The following is a 20,426-nucleotide window of genomic DNA, read 5'->3' as shown; positions in this document are numbered from 1 at the left end:
AGTTAGTCCACACACTGAAAAGCTTGCAGTACAAAGAGACTACTAGCAGGGGAATAGGAAAAGAGGATACAAAAAAACCTGTCAGAAAAACAGTAGTGCTAGTTCCCCTCCTAATGTCGGGGAGGGAAGGAGGAAGAAGAAGAATACAGAGAATATGTACAGCAGATACACAACACAGAGATGGAATATATTTTTTCTGTTTAAATACATGCCCAACGGGTGCTCACAACAGCTCCCCATTATATCAACTATTAAGTGACTGCAGCATTAAGATTTGAACCTTTCAGAACAATAAGAAGAAAGGTGCTTGTTCCTACAGGCTCAAACAGGTATTACCTAACACATAGGGACATGGAAGAAAACAAAACTACCACCGATGAAGCAGAGGGGACTTTAAAGACTAACAGCTTTTCAAAAGGAAACATTAACCAATTCCCACAGAGGTTTCTTTCTGAAGTAGTCAAGGTCTTACACGTTTTTTACAGTCTTTTCTAAGAATCATAAGCCTCATTTAAGTTGACTTTGTTCACTCTAAATTCAAGTTTTCCAAACCTTTCTTAGCATAATTATCAGTTTGATTTGCTTTTTAAGCATAAGCTGTATGCCAGTAAACTGCTGCAAGCAATTCAGAAAATAATTTCTAGGTCAGCCAAGATCATAATATTTGAAAGGCAATCTCTCACTTGGGTGTTAGTACATGAATTAAAGCATTTCTATCATGAGCCACTGAGAAGTCTCTGCTCCCAAGGGAATCAGCAAGCAGGAAGGATGCCCAGAAACACTTGAGATTAATTCTTGAGAGAGGCATATCATTCTCAGATGGTTGCAGAAAGTTCTTTTTTCTACTATTCCTTGCTTCCATCTGCCTCTTAAGTCCCTTTCACCAGAAAAGAGAAGAGAATCACAGAATGGGTAAGGTCGGAAGGGACCTCTGGAGGTCATCTGGCCCAACCCCACCACCCAAGCAGGGCCATGGAGAGCCAGTTGCCCAGGACTATGCCCAGACAGATTTTGAATATCTTCAAGGATGGAGACTCTGGGCAACCTGCACCAGTACTCAGTCACACTCACAGTAAAAACGTGTTTGCTGATGTTCAGAGGGAACCTTCTGTCTTCCAGTGTGTGCCCATTGTCTCTGGTCCTGACGAAAAGCAAATAATGAACATCCAAACTCCTCTCTCATCACTATGTGATGAGCTAACCATGTAAAGTTTCACCTTCCTTCTTATTATTTATAGATGTGAGAGGATCAGCAAAGAAGTAAAAATTAACTAGCAACTCAGAAACACAAGGCTTGACGAAACATTAAAGCTAAAAAACATCCTTTTGGGTTTTGTTTCACTAGAAAATCCTAGATCAGCACTGAAGGTAAATGACTTGAGAGTCATTAAGAATCTGACTTCTTCGAAAATTTAACATTACAACTTAGTATTAATCTAAATAATTCTGTTGTATGAAAGACAGGGATCAACCTCTGCAAAAGAACTGTCCTCTGGATATGCCCATTCTGTGTGTAATAGCAGCAAATGCTTCACAGAGCACTACGGAACAATTATGAAGGAATGTTTTTTCCCTAGCCAGATTACACTTTGAGGGAATATGCTCACACAGTCCTAAATTTTGGATTTCCTGCTATTCAAATGGGTTGTTATATTATTCTCGCTATGTGAAAGTTCCAACCTACTGTCTTAAAAATTCATTATTTCAGTTAAGACAAAAACAACTCTCCCATTCATACAGCTGTGATTTCTGTTATTTGTCTCATATTTAAAATAAGTAAACCCTCACTTTTTTCCATTCTCTCATTTTACATTTTGGAATTTCAATTCTGTTTCTGCAGTATTCAGCAGCAGTAATTAAAACTGAATCCACCCTCCCATTGTAGACCGAATCTACACAATCTCTTTAGCCTTTGTAATAAAAAGACCATATGACTCACACCTTTTTCCTCCCATCTCCTTATTACTAAGTATCATTTTTAACTTCTTCATGGTGTCATGACATCTCCGGAAGTTCTTTAATTAAGCAAACAACAAATGCAAACCAAAAATATAACCCTCTCCAAACACATCAGTGCCAAAGGAAACAAAAAAGTGGTAAAATTACTGGGCTCATCACCATCAGTCTCTTCTGCAACCATCACCATCATCTTTTCCTTTGAGCAGCACACAAACAATCTTTTCCATCAGGTGTCTTAACCACTGCAACAACAATACCATAGATCTAATAAGAACACCACCTTTCATTCTTTATAAAGGAAGGTTTATAAATAAAGACACATCTTGACTAAAATGGTAAGATATATTTAACTTTCTCTCTACAATCATCAAGTAGTAGATATTGACTCTTCAAAAAATATCTAAGGAAATTAATTGCTTAAAATTATTCCAGGCTACAATAATGTGATTAAAAAGGAAGAGCATACCTTTATGATGTGTACTTCATGCTACAATTAATATCTTCCAGTTTAAGGAAGTAGAAACAGTAACACTCACAGAAATTCAAATTCATTACCTTGGCTAGTTCAATCTTTAACTCTTCTTTTTCTTCTTCAGAAATCATATTGGTGAAATCAACATCAGTGACCACATCTTCATCTGCTTCATGCAAAGACCGGGTTTCCAACAGGCCTTAAAGTAAAGAGTTAAAAGGTCAAGACAACCATTATTATTTCAGCTATGATACAGACCTCCTCTAAAATCTAAGAATTATATAATATTCACCCACTAGGAAAAAAACAAAGAAAAACAAAACAAACTTTTCCTGCTAAAGGTCATTTGGATTCTGCTCCTCTTTGCTTCTGAAAAGCTACTGGAAGTATCAGATGGTAATGTCTGCACAGAAGCAATTTAATATGTGAAAGCACCACTTGTTCCCAGCAAGCAATCACCTTGGACCCCACTAGTCCTTGACAAGGCATTTCCTTGCTTCTAATAATACAGAAGGAAAAAAGGGGATAAAAAAAGAAGAAAGCAAGCTTCTTCTTCAAAACAAGAAAGCTGGTTAATGTGGATCACTGATGTGAATAGTGACAATAGTACACTGAGCAATATAGGAAGTATATTACGGAGCCGAGTTTGCTTTAAAAGTACCTCTGATTGCAGCAATTTGAGAACCTTACAGATGTACACAGTTTGCAGAAGCAAACGTCATACCTCCTGTTTGAATCTTCTAAATGTTAGAGAGAAGCATACCTTGATCGCTTAATCTAAACCTGCAAAGGCTCAACAATTATGCTGGACCTCTAGTTACTTTCTTCTTCTACACATCCAAGATCAGGATCAGTATGTATGATAACCAAGATAAGCACATACATAAATGTTTGCAAGACCTGGGCCTGCCTCGTATGATATATACAGAGGAAACAAAATATATCCTATCTCCCAATCGTTCAGTAAAGAGAAGAATGATTGCTGGGGTTCCAACCATTAATAGCCTCTCATTCTTCATTGTCTGCAAAGAAAACAATGCAAAACATGAGATAACAGAAAACATTCTTGCTCCTTTGGAACTTGTTTTGAAGTTCTTGATCTGTTGTGGAAGAAAATTCTTCTCCAGGCCACATCTAGGACAGCACTCTTCCTGGTATTTCAGTCCTTCAGCAGGGCAATCGGCCATCTCAGCTAACTCCTGACATCTGTATTCTACTTAATACAAAAGAGAACAATTTCTTTCCCAGGTCCACAGAGGCCTGTATAGTCTACTACACAGAGATTAGAATTTAACTTTGTTAAGTTTTGGCAGTAGGGAGTAGAGGTTACAAGCAGCAAGTTTGAAGTATTCAACAACCTGAAACTGTGTACTTTATATTTTCATGCAGAAAGCAAAACTCCCTCCAGCTTTCTGTCATTTCTTCCACCTAGAGTCCCCCAGTGTACCTGGATTTCCTCCTATTTAACAGAACAGAACTGATTTGATTCACACCATCAACTTCACTGCAGAGCACAATGTGGTGAACTTGGCCTTGTTAATTACAACCTCCCCTGAGTGGGAAGATAAAGAGCAGCAACACAGGTGCTGGACCCCACCTGGCACCATACCCAAGAATAGAGCACCGCCCTTAAGCACAAAACCTTTTAAAAAACATGAAAGCATACAGAAGTAGTTGCTACCCTAGCTATTACCCTAAAAGCAGCTTGCCAGGAAAACCTAGATTACCAAAGCCGCAACAAAAGAAAAGCACATTTATTCAGTGGGAATACTCCCAAATCACCTTTATTAACACCCCTCCATCTCTAAACACAATTGTTTGGTTTTTGTTTGACGATTAATAGTGTTGCTATGGGAATCAGGCTAAACTTGGTCCCCACGGTCTTGAAAGCAGTCTCTTATTTCATGGATGGAGGAGCGGCAGTACAGGGCAGCTCTCAGAAATGCTGGGAAAAACCTCGGGGGCAACTGAGTTAAGGACAAAAACCCTTATGGAAACTCTTGGGGTAGATGTGAGATGAGGCTATCTTGGAGCAACTGATAGTTGAGCTAATAAGGAGGCAGATCTGTGCTCAAGGGACAGCATTGCTTTGGGACTGGCTAGGTAAAGAGGCCAGAATTGCTGGACAATGGTTAGATAGAGATGGAAGCCAACACGGCCAAAATCACCAAAGATGACTGAGTAACACTTAACTAGACCCAATGGCCAAGTCCAAATTTCAAGACTGAACTGAAATTACAATCCATTCCAAAATAGCACATGCATGTCAATCTTCTGCATGATCCTCTGCAACCCCATCCAGTGCCAGTCCCAATTCTTATCTCTTGCTTCTCGTCTAAGTCTTCTAAAATCTACTCTGATCCTTCAGTCTCCACTTTCTTGCTCAAGCCACTACCAGAGTCCTCCCTAATGGTCTTTGTCCCTCCACAAAGGCTTCGCTTCAGTCAACCCACAGTTCGAGTCTGAACATCTCTCCACCATACCGTGGGTTGCAGTGTTCTTTCAGCCAGTCTCAGTTCTGAAACTTCCTCACATGAGCACTATCACGAGCAACCTACATTCTCACTCTTTCCTTGCTGTTCTCAGTCTCTGTCTCTCCTTCATGATCCTTGTTTTTTCCAGCCCCACCTAGTAGCTCTCAGTCCTGGACATCACCTTCTGCTGCCGTTCTACTCTGTTGAAGACAGCTTCACTGGTATCCTCTCACCATTTATGACTGACCACTTCAGGACCAGGTCTATCAGCACAGGTAGGATGCTTCAGTTCTAGTGCTCCGTCATCCGAACTTCTCAGTCTCTTTTCCCCATTTGAGCAACAGAAACTGATTTTTTGAATCTGACCTGAAAATGTCTCTTCACCAGTGTCTGGGGCTACCCTCACAGACCACTTCTCCCATTTGCCTGCCTTAGTCTTTCAGCTTAGGAAAGGGAGGAATAAAAAACCAAACACCTTAGGAAGAAAACAGGCTTCCTGAGGCAGAAGATATCTCAACTTTTTCCATCTATTGAGCATGTAAACATAAAATTCTGTCCGTGTGATTCATACCCTAGAGAATTCAGCATCCACAATTTCAAGCAATTGCACAGCAAAGTGTGTGGGCAAGGTTCCCAAGATTTTGTTGTTCTTAGTCTTTTTTTTTTTTTTTTTTTAATTTATGTGCCTGTCCCTATTTCCCCTCTAATAACTGAGTTCTGTATTAGATTTCAAACAGAGTTACAGGTCTCTTAAAACAAGTTTAATAAAACCAGTCAGTGATAGAGAAGATTTGAAGTGATTTCACAGGCAGAGGGAATGCTAGATGAGCTCATCCTTATATGAGGTATCAGAGAAACCAAATAGGGAAGAAAGGTCATTCATAAAATCTGTTTCACAACAACAGAAAAAAATGTCCTAAGTTTGTACCGCAGCATCCATTCCACCAAAGCACACCTTTTGTGAGGTTCCTATAGCACTTTACCCAGGAGTTGTTCAGCACAGCCTCAGGAGGAACTACAGTATTAACTTGATTCAAGGAAGTGAGCCAACCACAAGACGCAAAACCATAGGAAATCAGGCTATCAACATTTTCCTACTCGTAAGACAACTTGTTAGTTTTGCAGTTTCCAAGGAGAACGGGAACCTGCAGCAGAATTCACACCAGTATATGTAAGAATTGGTAATGATTTTGGTAGCAAAACAGCTCCTATTGCTAGTATTGCTGACCCCAAATATTCTCCCACCTTCTACTCCATGCGGAAACACAGCCTCCTCTCAACTTTCCCTGTAGGGTCCTTTCAGCTAGGCAGCCTGGAAAATATACCTTTCAGACATTGGTTACAGATGCACCAAGTACAGAAGCATAACAGAATAGAAGAGCTCATTGGGTTGCTGGTATGTCTTGAATTAACCACATGAGTAATTCTTTAAGAATCAAGGAACAAGGTAGGATCCTATTTAGTGTGCTTAATGTAGCTACACATTTTGGTAAACACTATCTAACAATTCATGAAAACACACACAAGGATGAGTTGATTCAGCTAAATGGTTATAGCTGAGTCCTAGAATCTAAGTATTTTTCTACACTATGTAGAAGAGTGCCAGATTTAGGCATCCAAAAGCCAGAATTTTAAGATAACACTGCATTTTTATACTTCACCATGTACACTCAATTCCAAGAACTGTGTACTTCACCCAGGAAGAAAGAAATCTGAACTTTAGCAATGCAGACATTCGTCTGTGTGCATGTACAGACGTTCAGTTTATACATACAGTTGCTGCAGCTAAGCACGCAATACAGCTCTTCTTGTTTCACACTTCTTCCTTTGGGTGTAGAAGGAACTTAACTGGTTTCAATTCACCTGGAATTAAATATATGTACATAGCCTATATCTATACATAGTCATAATGTATCTATAGTTATATAAATAATCTCTTAACTTCTCTCAGAAACTAAAATACAGAATGGCATTTCGATCAGATGTCCAAGGCAAACCGTTACTGCAGCACTGGAATATGATAACTTTTACAGTGCACCTCAATTTCCATTTGCTGATCTCCATGCAAAACCCATCTTTAAATTTAGGCTATCTTAAATAAAAGTATTCAAATTATCATTAGCGGCTTATTAAAATAAGCTTGTTGGGAAGTTGTGAATCTGGTCAGGTAACATTTCAAGGATCTGTTTCCCCAATAGCTTACTGAAAGTTTGGGGAAGTTGTAAAATTATTTTAAGTCATTCTTTCTCCTAACTTACAGGATTAGGGAAAATATTTATTACTGAGTAACTCTCAGTTAAGGCTCCTTCTGACAAAATATAGGGAGCATAAAATTTCAAAGTGAAACATTTCCCAGTGGTTAAATTAGTTTTCCGTAAGAAGTGACAAATATATACCTGGTCAGAATCATTACTGCCAAATTACCAACTGGTTTTATATGCAGGGAATCAAAGCAGTTTTACCTACATGCTCACAAAAGTAAAGACACCAAAAGAACCTAGTCTGCTAGGATTCATAACCCTGATTATTACATTTAACTGACTTCACTGCACTGAGACGCACAGTAATTCTAGAACTGCGAGATATCTGATACTCCCCAGACCAATACATAATGATGCTTTAATCCTGCTAAATCAAAGTCAAGTTCTACATGGTCAATGACATTACTAAAGCAGCAACAACAAGCACAGGGGTTATAATTAGGACATTATTATATTTGAAATGGAGCACAACATAGGTCAGCATCCACCAGCTCAAACTCAGACTACAGCTGCATCAGTACAAACTTGTTTTCTGCTAGGTAGCCGTGCCAAGTTTACACAGCTTATCAGCTCAGGCACACTGATAACATAACATACTGCTCTGGAGCCTTGAGCTAGGACCTCTGCTTTGGACCACTGTATACCAGTTGCTCAGAGCTTGTGGGTATCTCTGCACTGTGCTACACTGCAAAGACATTTCTTGCAGTTACTGCTTTCTCTCTCTAGATACTGTCACCTCACATGCTTACAACTAGATTTTCTAGACCAAGAGGAGTACTGCAAGTCCTTAACAATGACAGAACCGTCCTTTAAGGGCAGGTTTCCAAGGAGCAGCCTAGCACCCTTCAGTGCATTTTAAGGGATGTCATATAAACCCACCTGTAAGTACTGCTCTCATACAGTCTCAAAATCCTGGGCAGGCATTTTCCTCTCCTGCCCAGCTACGTAACCTGACAACACACACGTAGTTGGTCTGGGAGAGACACTATTTTTGCCTAAAGATGCATAGGTATTGGTTATGCTGAAAAGGGAGTTGTACAAGCAGCTGAGATGTTTTCAACATTAACATAAAATCTTTGATAGCAGAAGAAAGAAAAAATAAAAAAGGGGGAAAAAAAAAAAAAAAGAAGAAAAGGTTGGTCTGAGGTTCCCAATGCTCCTCCTTTCCCTGACTAGTATGTATGTGCTTCTTAATGGAGGAGTCACATTCAAGCTGCATTCCCTGCTTCTCTTATCTGCTCTTCCCAGAAACACTGAAGATCATGCCTTGTTTCTAGCTGTGGTCAAAACTGGAAAAACTGGAATTGTTCGGATGCACAGCTGCTTACCAATATCCAGGCGTGGAATCGGATAATAACTTTCCACTCATTCAGAATAGCAATTTAGTTGTTGGGTGAGTGAATAGCTTCTGCTTCACTTCGTCGTATAGGTGCTGCAAGCTTCCCAGAATGAATTAGGAGCTTCATGCAACACACTACCAGCCATGACAAGAACCCATCGCACTGGGGCTGTCCTGTATCTCTTATGTCCTTACTAACAGCACAAAGTCTAAAGTACAAGTTTTCCAAGTTTCATTCAAGCAGGCCACTAACAGGTAGGGACATGAGGATAGAGCCCACACACCACTTACTAGCATCTATTTTCTTTTCCTTCTCCATCTTATCCTGATTAAGTCAATCGTGTTTCTCCTGAATTCCATTTCAGTCGCTGTGCCTGGTGCCCAGCAATTCTCTTGCGCTGAAAAATCACATAAGAGGCATCAACGGAGCAGAAGGCGTGTTAGAAGCTATTCCATGAACTTCCCATCACTCATTCTTCCCTGTCAGCTAAGGAGTCCTCATTGCCTATTCCCTTCTCTCCACTTCTTCCAGTTGCAATCAAGCCCAGTCCAGAAGCTTAATCAAGACTTAGTTCTGGGATATACAATCACAGGACTCTGCCCAGAGACAGATGCAAGACCCAGCCTACCTCCCTCATTATCTCTTCCAGACAGCCCCTCTTCTTGTGGCCTAACATTGTTGGGGACAAGATCTGAAGGTCCCTATGGTCTCCTACAACCTTATATTCCTACAACAAATTACACTAAGAATATACTCATGTATAACTCATTTATTCTCCACAAACAGGCAGACTAGTGATTGTCTGGATGAATGTTACTTCAGAAGAAAAAAAAAAAGCCCGCATAAAGTATGGGAAAGCATATAGTAGGTATAAATCAGTGCAAAGAGCTGTTTGGCTTTTACTTTAAAGAAAGCTTTAGTACTTACTGTCACATATAATTAGATAAAATATGCAGGAATCATTAAAAGTATGGGATTATCACTAATTAGGAACTGCAAGTCATACAGAAGGATCCAACTCAAAACGATTGAGCAGACAACCCTTTGTATTAGGATATTTATACAGAAAAAGTAGGAGTTGGATAACTGGGGGAACATGTTTAATGTGATCTTCTGAAAGATTCATACGACAAGATAATACAACAACTGTAAAAGGAGTTACAGTATACTGAAACGTTTCAGGGGCATTTTTGAGTTTTCTCCCAAAGTTCATGGTAGTTGTGGCTAAGACTAGTAATCCATATTCTGCAGCCTGCTGTTGTCCTGGTTTTGGCTGGGATAGAGTTAATTTTCTTCTTAGTAGCTGGTACAGTGTGTTTTGGATTTAGTGTGAGAATAAAGTTGATAACACACTGATGTTTTAGTTGTTGCTAAGTAGCACTTAGGATAAGTTAAGGATTTTTCAGTTTCCCATGCTCTGCCAGCAAGCAAGTGCACAAGAAGTTGGGAGGGAGCAAGGCCAGGACAGCTGACCCGAACTAGCCAAAGGGATATTCCATACCATCAAATATCACACTCAGTATATAAACTGGGGGGAGTTGGATGGGAGGGGTGGATCACTGCTCAGGCATCAGTCAGAGGGTGGTGGGCAATTGCACTGTACATCACTTGTCTTTTCTTGGGTTTTATTTCTTTTTTTTAAATTATTTTATTACATTCCTTTTTGTTACTATTATTATTGTATTTTCTTATTAGTAGTGGTATTATATTTTACTTTACTTTAGTTATTAAATCATTCTTATCTCAACCCATGAGTTTTACTTCTTTTTTTTTCCGATTCTCCTCCCCATCCCACTGGGAGGGGGGGAGTGAGCGAGCAGCAACGTGGTGCCTAGTTGCTGGCTGGACTTAAACCACGACAGCTGTCAAATCTGATTTAATACTAGAAACTGTTTCAACATTGATCTGTACCTGTGCATATGTTTGCCACCAGAATTGTAGGTATGACAAATTAAATAAGGCCCTTAGAAACTACAGAATCTGTAACTATTCCATGAAATTTAAATTAACCAACAATACAATGATAAAAACCAAGACAGATTTTTAGACTTATTCAGGTATCTGAAAATTAACTGGATGAAGGTGTTTTAATTAGTGCTTTTTATGGATTTTCTCCATAGTCATCTCAGACCCATGTTCTAGAGTATTACATATCAGGCTAATTCTTGTATGTTGACCATGTTAAAAAAAAAACCAAACAAAAAACAACTCCCCACACCAAAACCAACAAAAAAAAAAAAAAAGCCCACACTATTGGCAGTGATGTCTGTTGAATTAACCATAATGACAGCAAAATTAAAGGCAAGAACACCAAATTTCTGCTCATGTACATTTTCTGATGTTCATTTCAGGGAAATATATAGATGATCCTTTATTCTAACAAAACAGTTAAGAATTGAAGCCCTTTTACTGCTCTGTTTTTTCGTTTCCCAACCAATCAAAAATAGTATACCTACTTTGTTATCTACTATTCATATCAAATCGTGAGAAAACATCCTCTAATTATATAACCCTCCTAGTAAGCAAAATGACATGTTACTGCTTCTTTTGCCATGTCATTATAGTGTAGCTAATGGCACAGCAAGGTATGCAGAACAACTGTTTCTTACTTAAAATTGGAAAACACTTGTTTACAAATTTAAATTGCAATTAAGTCTTCAAAGGGATGAAATGGTAAGTAGAAAAAAGGAACTGTCCAGACATTGCATTAGTGTCTTTGATCTTCTTTATAGTGTATTCTTAATGCCACATATAGAGATTAAGGGGGAAAAGGGGAGACTAGAAGCATGTACAGTAAATAACTAAATTGATCAGAAAAACTATTAAAATTGCAAGGATTTCCAGTACCATTTTTTCCACTCTGAAGTTATTATGGGAGGATCTAAACAGGGAAATATGCTTTCATTTAATTTGCCTAGAAAACAAACTACTTGAAGGAAGATCTTCCCTTCTGTGTTTGGCTCTAACTGTGGACAAGTCTTGACTGTGAACTGCTTGAGCCTAACCATTACCATACAGCCTGCCTCCCTCCAAGAGGGCTTAGAACTCAGAATAGAAGGAAGGTTGATTTTAAAGCTATGATTGGAGAATAAACCCAGAGGCTGGGCTCACCTTGGTTCAGAGAAGGAAGAAGTCAACACGCATGGGGCATGTAGATCAAAAGCATAAACATTAAACAAAACTTCCTGCAACCATGGGGGCTCAATCTTCCTTTTTCTCTGAGTATGCTCCGTGGAAGAGAGATATGGATGGGCAAGTGTCTTCACTTCCTCTCTCCACTGGGCTTTGGGTTAGGGGTGGTGTCAAGGAGAGGGAGGGAGTACAGCTTTTGGGTGTTCGAGAGCTCTAGGATGTAGTCTACCATCTAAGAATAAATGTCTCCAGTTGTCCCGGAGCAGCTCATTACAGACCTTACTAAGGCTTTCCACTCCATCTCTTCACCCCTGCAAAAGCTGGCATTAATAAATCTATCCATAGCTATGAGATAGATTGGCAGGTTTCCAAACAAAGGAACGCTTTTATTTGAAGCTCCTGGATAAACAGCCAGTCGTAGTGTGATAATTCTTTTCTCTGTTTTAGTAAAGTAAAAAGAAATTAATCATACATTGAGGATCTCTCTCTGTTGTTTTTCCTCCAGAAGCCATTGACACAGCTGCCAATCTGTGCCAGGGAAAAGGGACAATCTATACACAAATTACTGCCAGAAAACAGACTCCACAGCTCAACCACTGCACGGAGAAGCCACACACATTGGTAAGGAGTTTGATAACCATCCCAAAGACAGAAGTGCAATGGATAAAAGTGAGAATAGCTATCGTGGTAAAACCAAGCTTCAACCTGAGAACTGATCTTCCAAACAAAATAATTATCTGAAACGTCCAGAAATGCAAAGCATGATCTTATGCATTTTATCCAACAGCTAGCTCTCTTTGTACAAAATAATAATCCTGCCTGCCTGGGGAAGACAAGGGTGACATTGCTTTCTAAGCTGTAGCTATGGAAATACAAAGCAATTGTTGTGAAATGTAACAGTTTAAAGACAGCAGATGCTTCTTTCTATTATGTCAATACTGAAAGGAATGACGGTATTGTACCACTTACTGTGCACTCTATTGATCATTCTGCACAACTTTCTGTGAGGTCAAGGGTAAGAAAAAGATGCCACAAGTGGAAGGGTTATCATCTCTTTTTCTTTCTTTAGGCAGAACAGGGCGGGGGGGAGATGAAGTCACGATGGAATAATGGGGAATGAGAAAGTGGATGACACTGAGTCACAAAAGAGACTTGTTCTCTACAAATAAGGTACTCTAGAAACTAACGGACTGCATAAAACAAATGAAGGAATAACGCATATGTAATCAGACTAAAGAAAAAGCAATGTAGGGGAAGATAAGAGCTATGACATGGAAATGCTGGCAGTCAGAGGTAGAAGTTGTCAGTCACATTTCTTAAACCCACCCTTTCAGGCTAAAAATACACTAAGGTACATTTTTCTAATCTCAGAATAGACAGGCACCTTGGGTCCCATCCTCAGCTGGTAGAAGTGACTGTGATCCCATCAATTGTATAATTAAGCTCACACATCTGCTTCACTGAATCAAAATCACTGAAACTTAATGGCAGGATTTAATAACCTTTCTCTCCTAAAAAAGTATCAGTTTATCATAGTTTTCTAAAGCCAGGTGCAAAAGAGTATCACTAGATAGCAATTTAACTGCAGTATAATTGAACTCACAAGCCTCCTCAATTAACTTCCAACAAAGTATCTGTGCTGCAAGAAGTGCTAAAATTATATTTTTTAATTAAAAAATAAATTCTTCATGTAGCTATAATTTGTATCCTTTACATCACAAAACACATAACTAACAAGATCTTTATAAGTCTAATTTAAAAATGAGCGCCAGCAGGTTGCTTGCTTTCCCCACACCCCCATACAGCTATTACAACATGTAAGGCAGATGTGTCACTTTTGATCCCATAAACTTACTAGGGAAAATACACAGGAAGCAATTGTAACTGGGTACACGACAGATTCTTTATTCTCTTCCAGCTCAAATTCATTATTCCTATTGCTTTAATAGATTAGATGTCTCAGCATTGTTATATATACTAAAATACACATTTAGGAATGCTGAGAGAGAAGGGACAAATTATCCGCCCCTATATGTGCTCAATCTCTCACATTGGGAGAGTAAAGATTACAGTTTTTAAGGACCAGGACTGCCTTTTTGCATACTGCTTAGCACAAAATGTCCACGATCTGTGACTAAGCATTGTAGGCAGAATCATAATTATAAATTAGCAACAATAAATCACTCACTAAATTGGGATAAAGGCACAGTTCCCGTCCCCAGAGTTTTTCTTAAGTGTTTATGTTAGACTATGGAAGAGCCACCAAGAGGAAGCAGTGAATCAACATGGTCCTAGGTGCAGACATGTCTTGTGTCCTCCCCCCCCCCCATTTTTTAAGCACCACCTGCTTCAGTTTGCAGTACCTCTTCACCCCTTCATAATTAAGACTAGCTACTTTGCACCAGTGCACTTTTGCCTTCCTAAGGGGGGTCATCTAACAGTGTAGACTTCCTCTAGGCTTCCCTGAACAAACTTGACCTACTCTTGGTCATCTACCTGCACCACAATTGCATCCCCATTTAAAGCCACTAAAAATAAAGCTCATTTATATGAATATTATTTGAAAACAAATCCATTTTACCAGAAACAAAGGCCATGTATTCCCTTGCACAGGCCCTTCATTTAAGATAAAACAAATTTTTATTTGTTAAAACAAATACTCCAAATATATTGAAAAGCAGCTCTAATTTATGCCACCTCATTTCTTGGAAATGCACTTGCTTGTAGCTAGGCAGTCATTGCTGCGGTGGGTTGCTCTGATAAACCTGGAATTTGGAGTTAGTGTGACACTAATTCTCTGGACACAGGCCACACAAAATACTTCTCAATCAGAATAGCACCATCAAGCTGGGCCCGTTCAATCCAAGGTTTCATTTGTTTTTCCTCCAGGTTTTTTTGCCAGCACCCTGAACTGTGAAATGAGTTATTATTCTGTTCTTAATGTTAAGCTCCATGTTAAGGCCTTCAGAGTTTTTGGCACCGTTAATTTCGCGGCTTTGCCCACTCAGTGGTCTGTAGCATGCCATTACAAAGAAATGTGTTTGCTTAGTGAGGCTGTGGGTGGAGACATCTGGGGTTTAGGGCCCTAGATATCTGTGAAGTTCCCATAGAAACAGGTTTCTTGGCCTTTCCTTCTGTTGGGTAGGGTTTGAAGACAGGAGGCATGCCTCTGCAGTTGGCCCGAGTTACACAAATGACCGTATCGCAGGAGGGGAAGCTATTTATCAGACCAGGAGACAGAGACTGGCACTTCCAGCCACACTGTACGGTCTCAGTCTTTAAGGTCCCTAATTTACCTTCATATACCAGCCAAAATGGCAGCCATCACAGAGTGTGTTTCTTCCTCCTTGAAGATAAGCCCTGAACCACAGGGGGTCAGCTTCTCTGACACCTGCTCTGGCTGGCAGGAGAAGGAAGTTTGGTAGGAGAAGGAAGAGGTTTAGGCACGTTGCACGAGTTGTTACACCCTCAAAGGTTCCATTAGATCACACTCAGTGGCAAGAACAACACTCAAACCTCCACCCTACTCCATACAGATCACCCAGCCTGTCATCATGCCTATTGTAACTTCAGTGCCTTAAGAGGGTCTCAGAAGAGGATACAAGACAGTCCTTGTCTTCTCTTAGCTCTTCTACTACCTTACCTAAGATTTTTCTGAGGATGTTGTTGCAGGATGGACATAACACAACCTACTTTTCTGAAATAAACCAGTATTCCAATGTATCTCTGCTAACGACTTCCATACACATCTTCATCCCTCTTCAACTTGTTAAAATCTCATTCTCTCTTACCCTTCTCCTGTTTTTGACTCCCATGTGCAGCACACAACTATGACTAGAATACTGCTGCTCCCCTTTCAGGACGTGTTCATGCTCCACATTTCTGTGCAGACCTGGACACAACCAAGCAGCTTTCTAATTCTGGATCTAGGTCTAAATCTATTTCTTGTCTTTGAACATCTCTCAAATGGGTACAAACTATTATCCTTACATATTCTTCTTTACTCCTTGTGCTTAATGCAGACACCAGCTATATTGCTCACTGTCTATGCTTCTCTATTTTTTGAAGCAATTTAAAGCCACAAGGGGAGACATATTTTTTCCTCTACCTGTAGTATTTGACTTCCAGTTCCTGACAAAATCTGTTATTTAACTCTGAAAGATCTTATTTAAATCCTCTAAACCACATTGTGATTCAGTTTATATGAATGACATTATTCAGCAGCCTTCTTTTTTTTTTTTTTATTAGTCAGGCTGTTCAAGTAATTGTTCTTTCTTCACCATCATCTCTTCTTTGCTACCAAAGCTTCCGCACCATCTGACCCACAACACAAATGAAGGATTTACTCTTGCAAGACCACATGGCTTCATATGCACATAACAGTGTACAGCACTGGTTAGATAGTTTAATTACATCGCAAACATCATTCTCCTTGATTATGACTTTGATTCCTTCCTCCCACAATAATAAGTTAATAGCTGCCATCTGCCTATTAAAGTACTTTGAGAAGAAGATAATCTTCTGTTCCCGGCATAATTGCCCCTCTAACTCTGTAATGTACATACATTTTACTTGTCTCTAAGGAAAATCCGGTTGTGTTTAAATACAACTATCTCTGATCACTTTTTAATGAAAATTTAGCATGCAACAACCCAGCAGAGAAAGAACATAAAGCATTTGATGCCTTCAGAAGATACTCTATTAAACACATTCACGCCGCATCATTCTCTAAAAATCTGTCAGCATTTCCTAAAGTGACCTATCTGTGATCTACTCAGTGGAGTTAAGAACATGTTAATTGAAGTATGAAACATAGAAAGAGGAATTAGATAAGCAACTAAAATGCCTGGGCCAACATCAGCATGACAACTTACTACTAAATTCACCTAAAGCACAATGAAAACAATTATTCCAAGGAAAATGCACAAGTATTTTAAAAGTTTAAGATGATTATGAGCAACCTTCTCGTAACCACAAACCTGCACCACCTTAGCTCCACCCAGGTGGCAAGGCAATTCCTTGGTGAGGAAACTGGTGAAAAGAGAACACCTGAACAAACAGATAAACACAGAAAAACCTGTTTACTGAAGAGGCAAACATTGAAAGCATCAGCTCCCTTCAGCCACCATTTATAAATATTTACAGAATATAAATCATACAGCGTTTTAAATCCATACCACATATAGTTTTTAATCATGCTTTCCATACTTTACTTACAATTTATAAATAAGTAACTTTAATTATTAGGCAATTATTAAATACAACTTTAAAGTGTGGCACAGGTACTAAATAAAGACAAGTTATATATTTGGATGGCTAAAGAGGAAGGGTATTTCACAAATTAAAGCAAAACCCAGTCAGAAATCAGACTGTACAAATGGAAAGAAAAAAACATAAAGAATGGTTCTCAAAAGAGGAAGAAATAGTTTGGGGAGGATCTGGTCCCTTGGGGCCTGGGAAAGCAAATAACTTCACTGACCAACAAACAAAAGTAGTCCTTTCAGCAAGAAAGTACATGAAAATGAACTGCACTGCCTGCTACAAAAATATTTTGTGCAAACACTTTTTACTGGGAAAACCAACAATTTATCTATAGGCACTTCATGCTTGCATGAATATCAAAAATGTTTTCAGAGTGTAGTTTTATATCTCTCTCTGCCAAAAGCACCACTAAAGCCCTAGTTCCTGTGTTATACTAAGCGCTAATCTTGAGTTTGCATTTTGAGGAATCTACCAGCTTCTCCAAACTCCCTGGATTCTCCTTCAGTAACTAGAAATGCAAAGATATAAAAATTGACCAAGAACTGGATCCCTGACTACATCGTTCCTAAGCATCTGAAAGCCTGTTAGGTGGACAACAGGCTAAATGGTAGAAGCTATTGTATCTGGCCACAGGATACACACACGTACTTGTATGAGATACAAATAAAACCAGACAAAACTAGCCTGCCCAGATCTCATACTTACGTATTACCCCAAGAGGTATTTTCTGATTATAAGAAAGATCTAATTTTACCCTTGAAACACTTTCTGAAACAAAGGCTGACCACCGTCTTTCTAAACCCTAATTCCAGGATTACGCTAAAACAAGCTACTAAACAATATCTAAATTTCTAATTACCACCGCATAGAACATACTTCAACCCCTCTGCAATCTTCTGCCAAGCTTGTGCTACATCCTTGGCCTTCAAGCAGCACATGGCCTAAGCAAAGCACCTCAGAATTTCCACGTGTTTCTGTACTGTACTGCACAAGTCAGTGAGGCACATCAGAACAGCATCAGCAGACTTGTCTTTCCACTAGTGCCCTGGAGAACACTGACAGAGAGCAGACTCAGACTATACTTGTGCTGCTTCACAGTAGGACTCATACCTGCAGGCCTGTGAACATAAGAAGACACAGGAGAAAAAATAGAGCAAGAATTTAAACACGTTTTAGGGTTTGATGTATGTGGGTTTGCATGTTCTGCCTTTTTCTATCTTGATGGTTGTAAAACTGGCAAAGTTACAATGCCTCATAAGACTGGCCCTAGATTTTAGAGGATTTCCTCTTTTATATTTCTTTTCCAAATCCCACTGTATTTTATTCTCGGTTCTTATCTGTAGCATGAAACCACTCAAATTTTCTCAGCCTCAGCAAACTGAATTTCATCCTGTGACATCCTGTCATAAAGCTGAAAAAAGTACAGGTTCAAAAGGGTAAAACAGAAGCACTGCATTAGATTTCAGACATTTATTTGCTTAAAATCCAATATACCAAATAACTCCTTCCACGCATATATTTTCCCTCCTTTTAGTCTAAAAAGGATGAAAGAGCAATTATCTCCAGCTCTGTGCACTCTTGTTAAATATTTAAGAATCCTATTATAAATTACAACCCTACCATTTTCACTTGACCTCATCTTCATGTGATCTTATTAATACAGCAGCTGAGACTTCCATCATGCAGTCAAATATGCAGGTTATCGCTGGCTGGTTCAAGTACCCCAATATTCTCCTGACCCTTTGCAAAGTCCAATCTCCTGCTTTCCGTAGCAGGGCCATGGTGAGCTCCAGAGGGCCGTAAGGAGACAGCACAACGCCAGCGTTAGAGTGAATCTTGAAGCCTCAGAAGCACGTATGGCCAGGCACTTTCCTTGCAAAGATAGGTGGGGAATGTGAATGCACTTCTCACAATGGAAGGAACTAGCAGCTGCTGCTGGACAAGAAAACTAAGGTTCCCCTTGCCTCATCCTTCCCATTTTATCACGTGTATCAACACTGACCAACCTGTGTGCTGATGTGCTTACCTGAGTAGAGGGATTTTCTTCTCATAGACCAGTTTCACTAAATCAGTCCCAAGCCACTAGTTTTGCTCTGCCCTTAGAGGAAAGGTGAACACAGAACAAAACAGTCAGTACTCCTTGGTAAAGCCACCAACCCCAAACATGAGGCTGGGGAAGATGCTGCCCTCTCCAGCAAGACTGTGCTTTGGTGTGATACCACAGCACTGCTGGTGCGGTGAAGCAACATCTCTGTATGGTCCTTATCCCCACCTTCCCACTGTGAGACTCACTCTCTATCCAGATTCATACCTGTATTAGTAACCACATAAGTAGCTACTGAGGAGAAAGAGGGAGCGAGAATGCTGACCAAGCTACCAATGCCCTGTTTTGGCGAGTCTTGTACTCCATACCACAGGTAACACAAGACCTCCTCACCACTGCCTCCCACCATGGGAGACCTCAGACCACCTGACTGTGAGATGACAGGTGCCACCAGGGCAGGGAGAGGGCCACTGGGCTAATGCTGTGACTTCTAATGATTTTCTTCCGATCATAAGCTCCAGCCAAATGGCACGTGCCCAGGTGCTGCCTCTCTGCTCTGTAACCTCACGTGCCAGATGCGACTGGCCTGAGGATCACAGGTGGAGCACGTCAGCTGCACACAGTAAAGCAGAGCAGTGCTGCAGGCCTGCGAGACACAGCCCTCAAGGAGGAGTTGCCCAACATCTGAACTAACTACAGCTCTCACTACCATACTTTACAGGTGGATGCATAGCCACGGCAAGCTATTATGGCTACAGTGCACAACTAGCAGAGAACATCTGTCAGGAATGGCCATAAGAAGAACTGCTAGGACAGGGAGATGCCTCAAAAACCCTTTCAGAGGCTAGAAGTACAAGAAGCTGGGTGAGCTACCTGGGTAAGTAAGAGGGCAAAGAGCAGAACCAAAGAGCATGACAAAGCTTTATCAGGGTAAGAATCAAGACAGGATACGACAGAGAAAGAAGGAGGTACGATTATAGCTGGATAGAAGAAAAAGGGGAGGATTAATTGCAAAAGGAGAGAGACATATTAAAAGCAAAGCTCCAGTGTTAAAAGTCACATGGGATTCTCAGGTGAGAGACAGATGAAGACATCCGTAGTACTGTCATTCTTAGAGGACATTCACAGTTTTAAACTAGAAAGCAGGGCTACGCAGGATAGTTAGTTAATCTGGACCTGGAGCAGAATGAGTATCATGAGAGGCAAATACACAGTTCTAATTTTCCTGTCTTTCAGGGAGAAACATTGTTCTTCAGACTTCCAAACTTTTCACTTTAAAAATGACTGACAGCCATAGGAAGGAAAACAAATACGCCCTTAGGGAATTTTTAGCACTTGAGTTGCCAGGATCAGCTAGCTCTGGGACCATTATGAGGAAAAAGTGATCAAAGATAAAAGCACCCAGAGGCTTAAAGATACAATTTATGTAAAGTACAATTTATGATTTTCATTACACACATCAATTTGTTTACAGGGAACATA

General features: G+C 39.9%; 1 protein-coding gene across 1 annotated transcript in view; it reads right to left on the bottom strand.

Moving 5' to 3' along the window:
* Positions 1–20,426, bottom strand: part of TPD52L1 (TPD52 like 1) — a 60,120-nt gene that overhangs the window by 36,736 nt on the left and 2,958 nt on the right. The window contains exon 2 of the mRNA XM_075046401.1: positions 2,515–2,630. Coding sequence (XP_074902502.1) covers positions 2,515–2,630 — 116 coding nt within the window. The remainder of the gene's footprint in view (positions 1–2,514; positions 2,631–20,426) is intronic.

The sequence above is a fragment of the Buteo buteo genome, chromosome 15 (assembly GCF_964188355.1).
Source record: "Buteo buteo chromosome 15, bButBut1.hap1.1, whole genome shotgun sequence".
In the NCBI taxonomy this organism is placed as follows: domain Eukaryota; kingdom Metazoa; phylum Chordata; class Aves; order Accipitriformes; family Accipitridae; genus Buteo; species Buteo buteo.
Note: the sequence above shows the minus strand (reverse complement) of the source record. Positions and strands in the feature narration are given on the sequence as shown.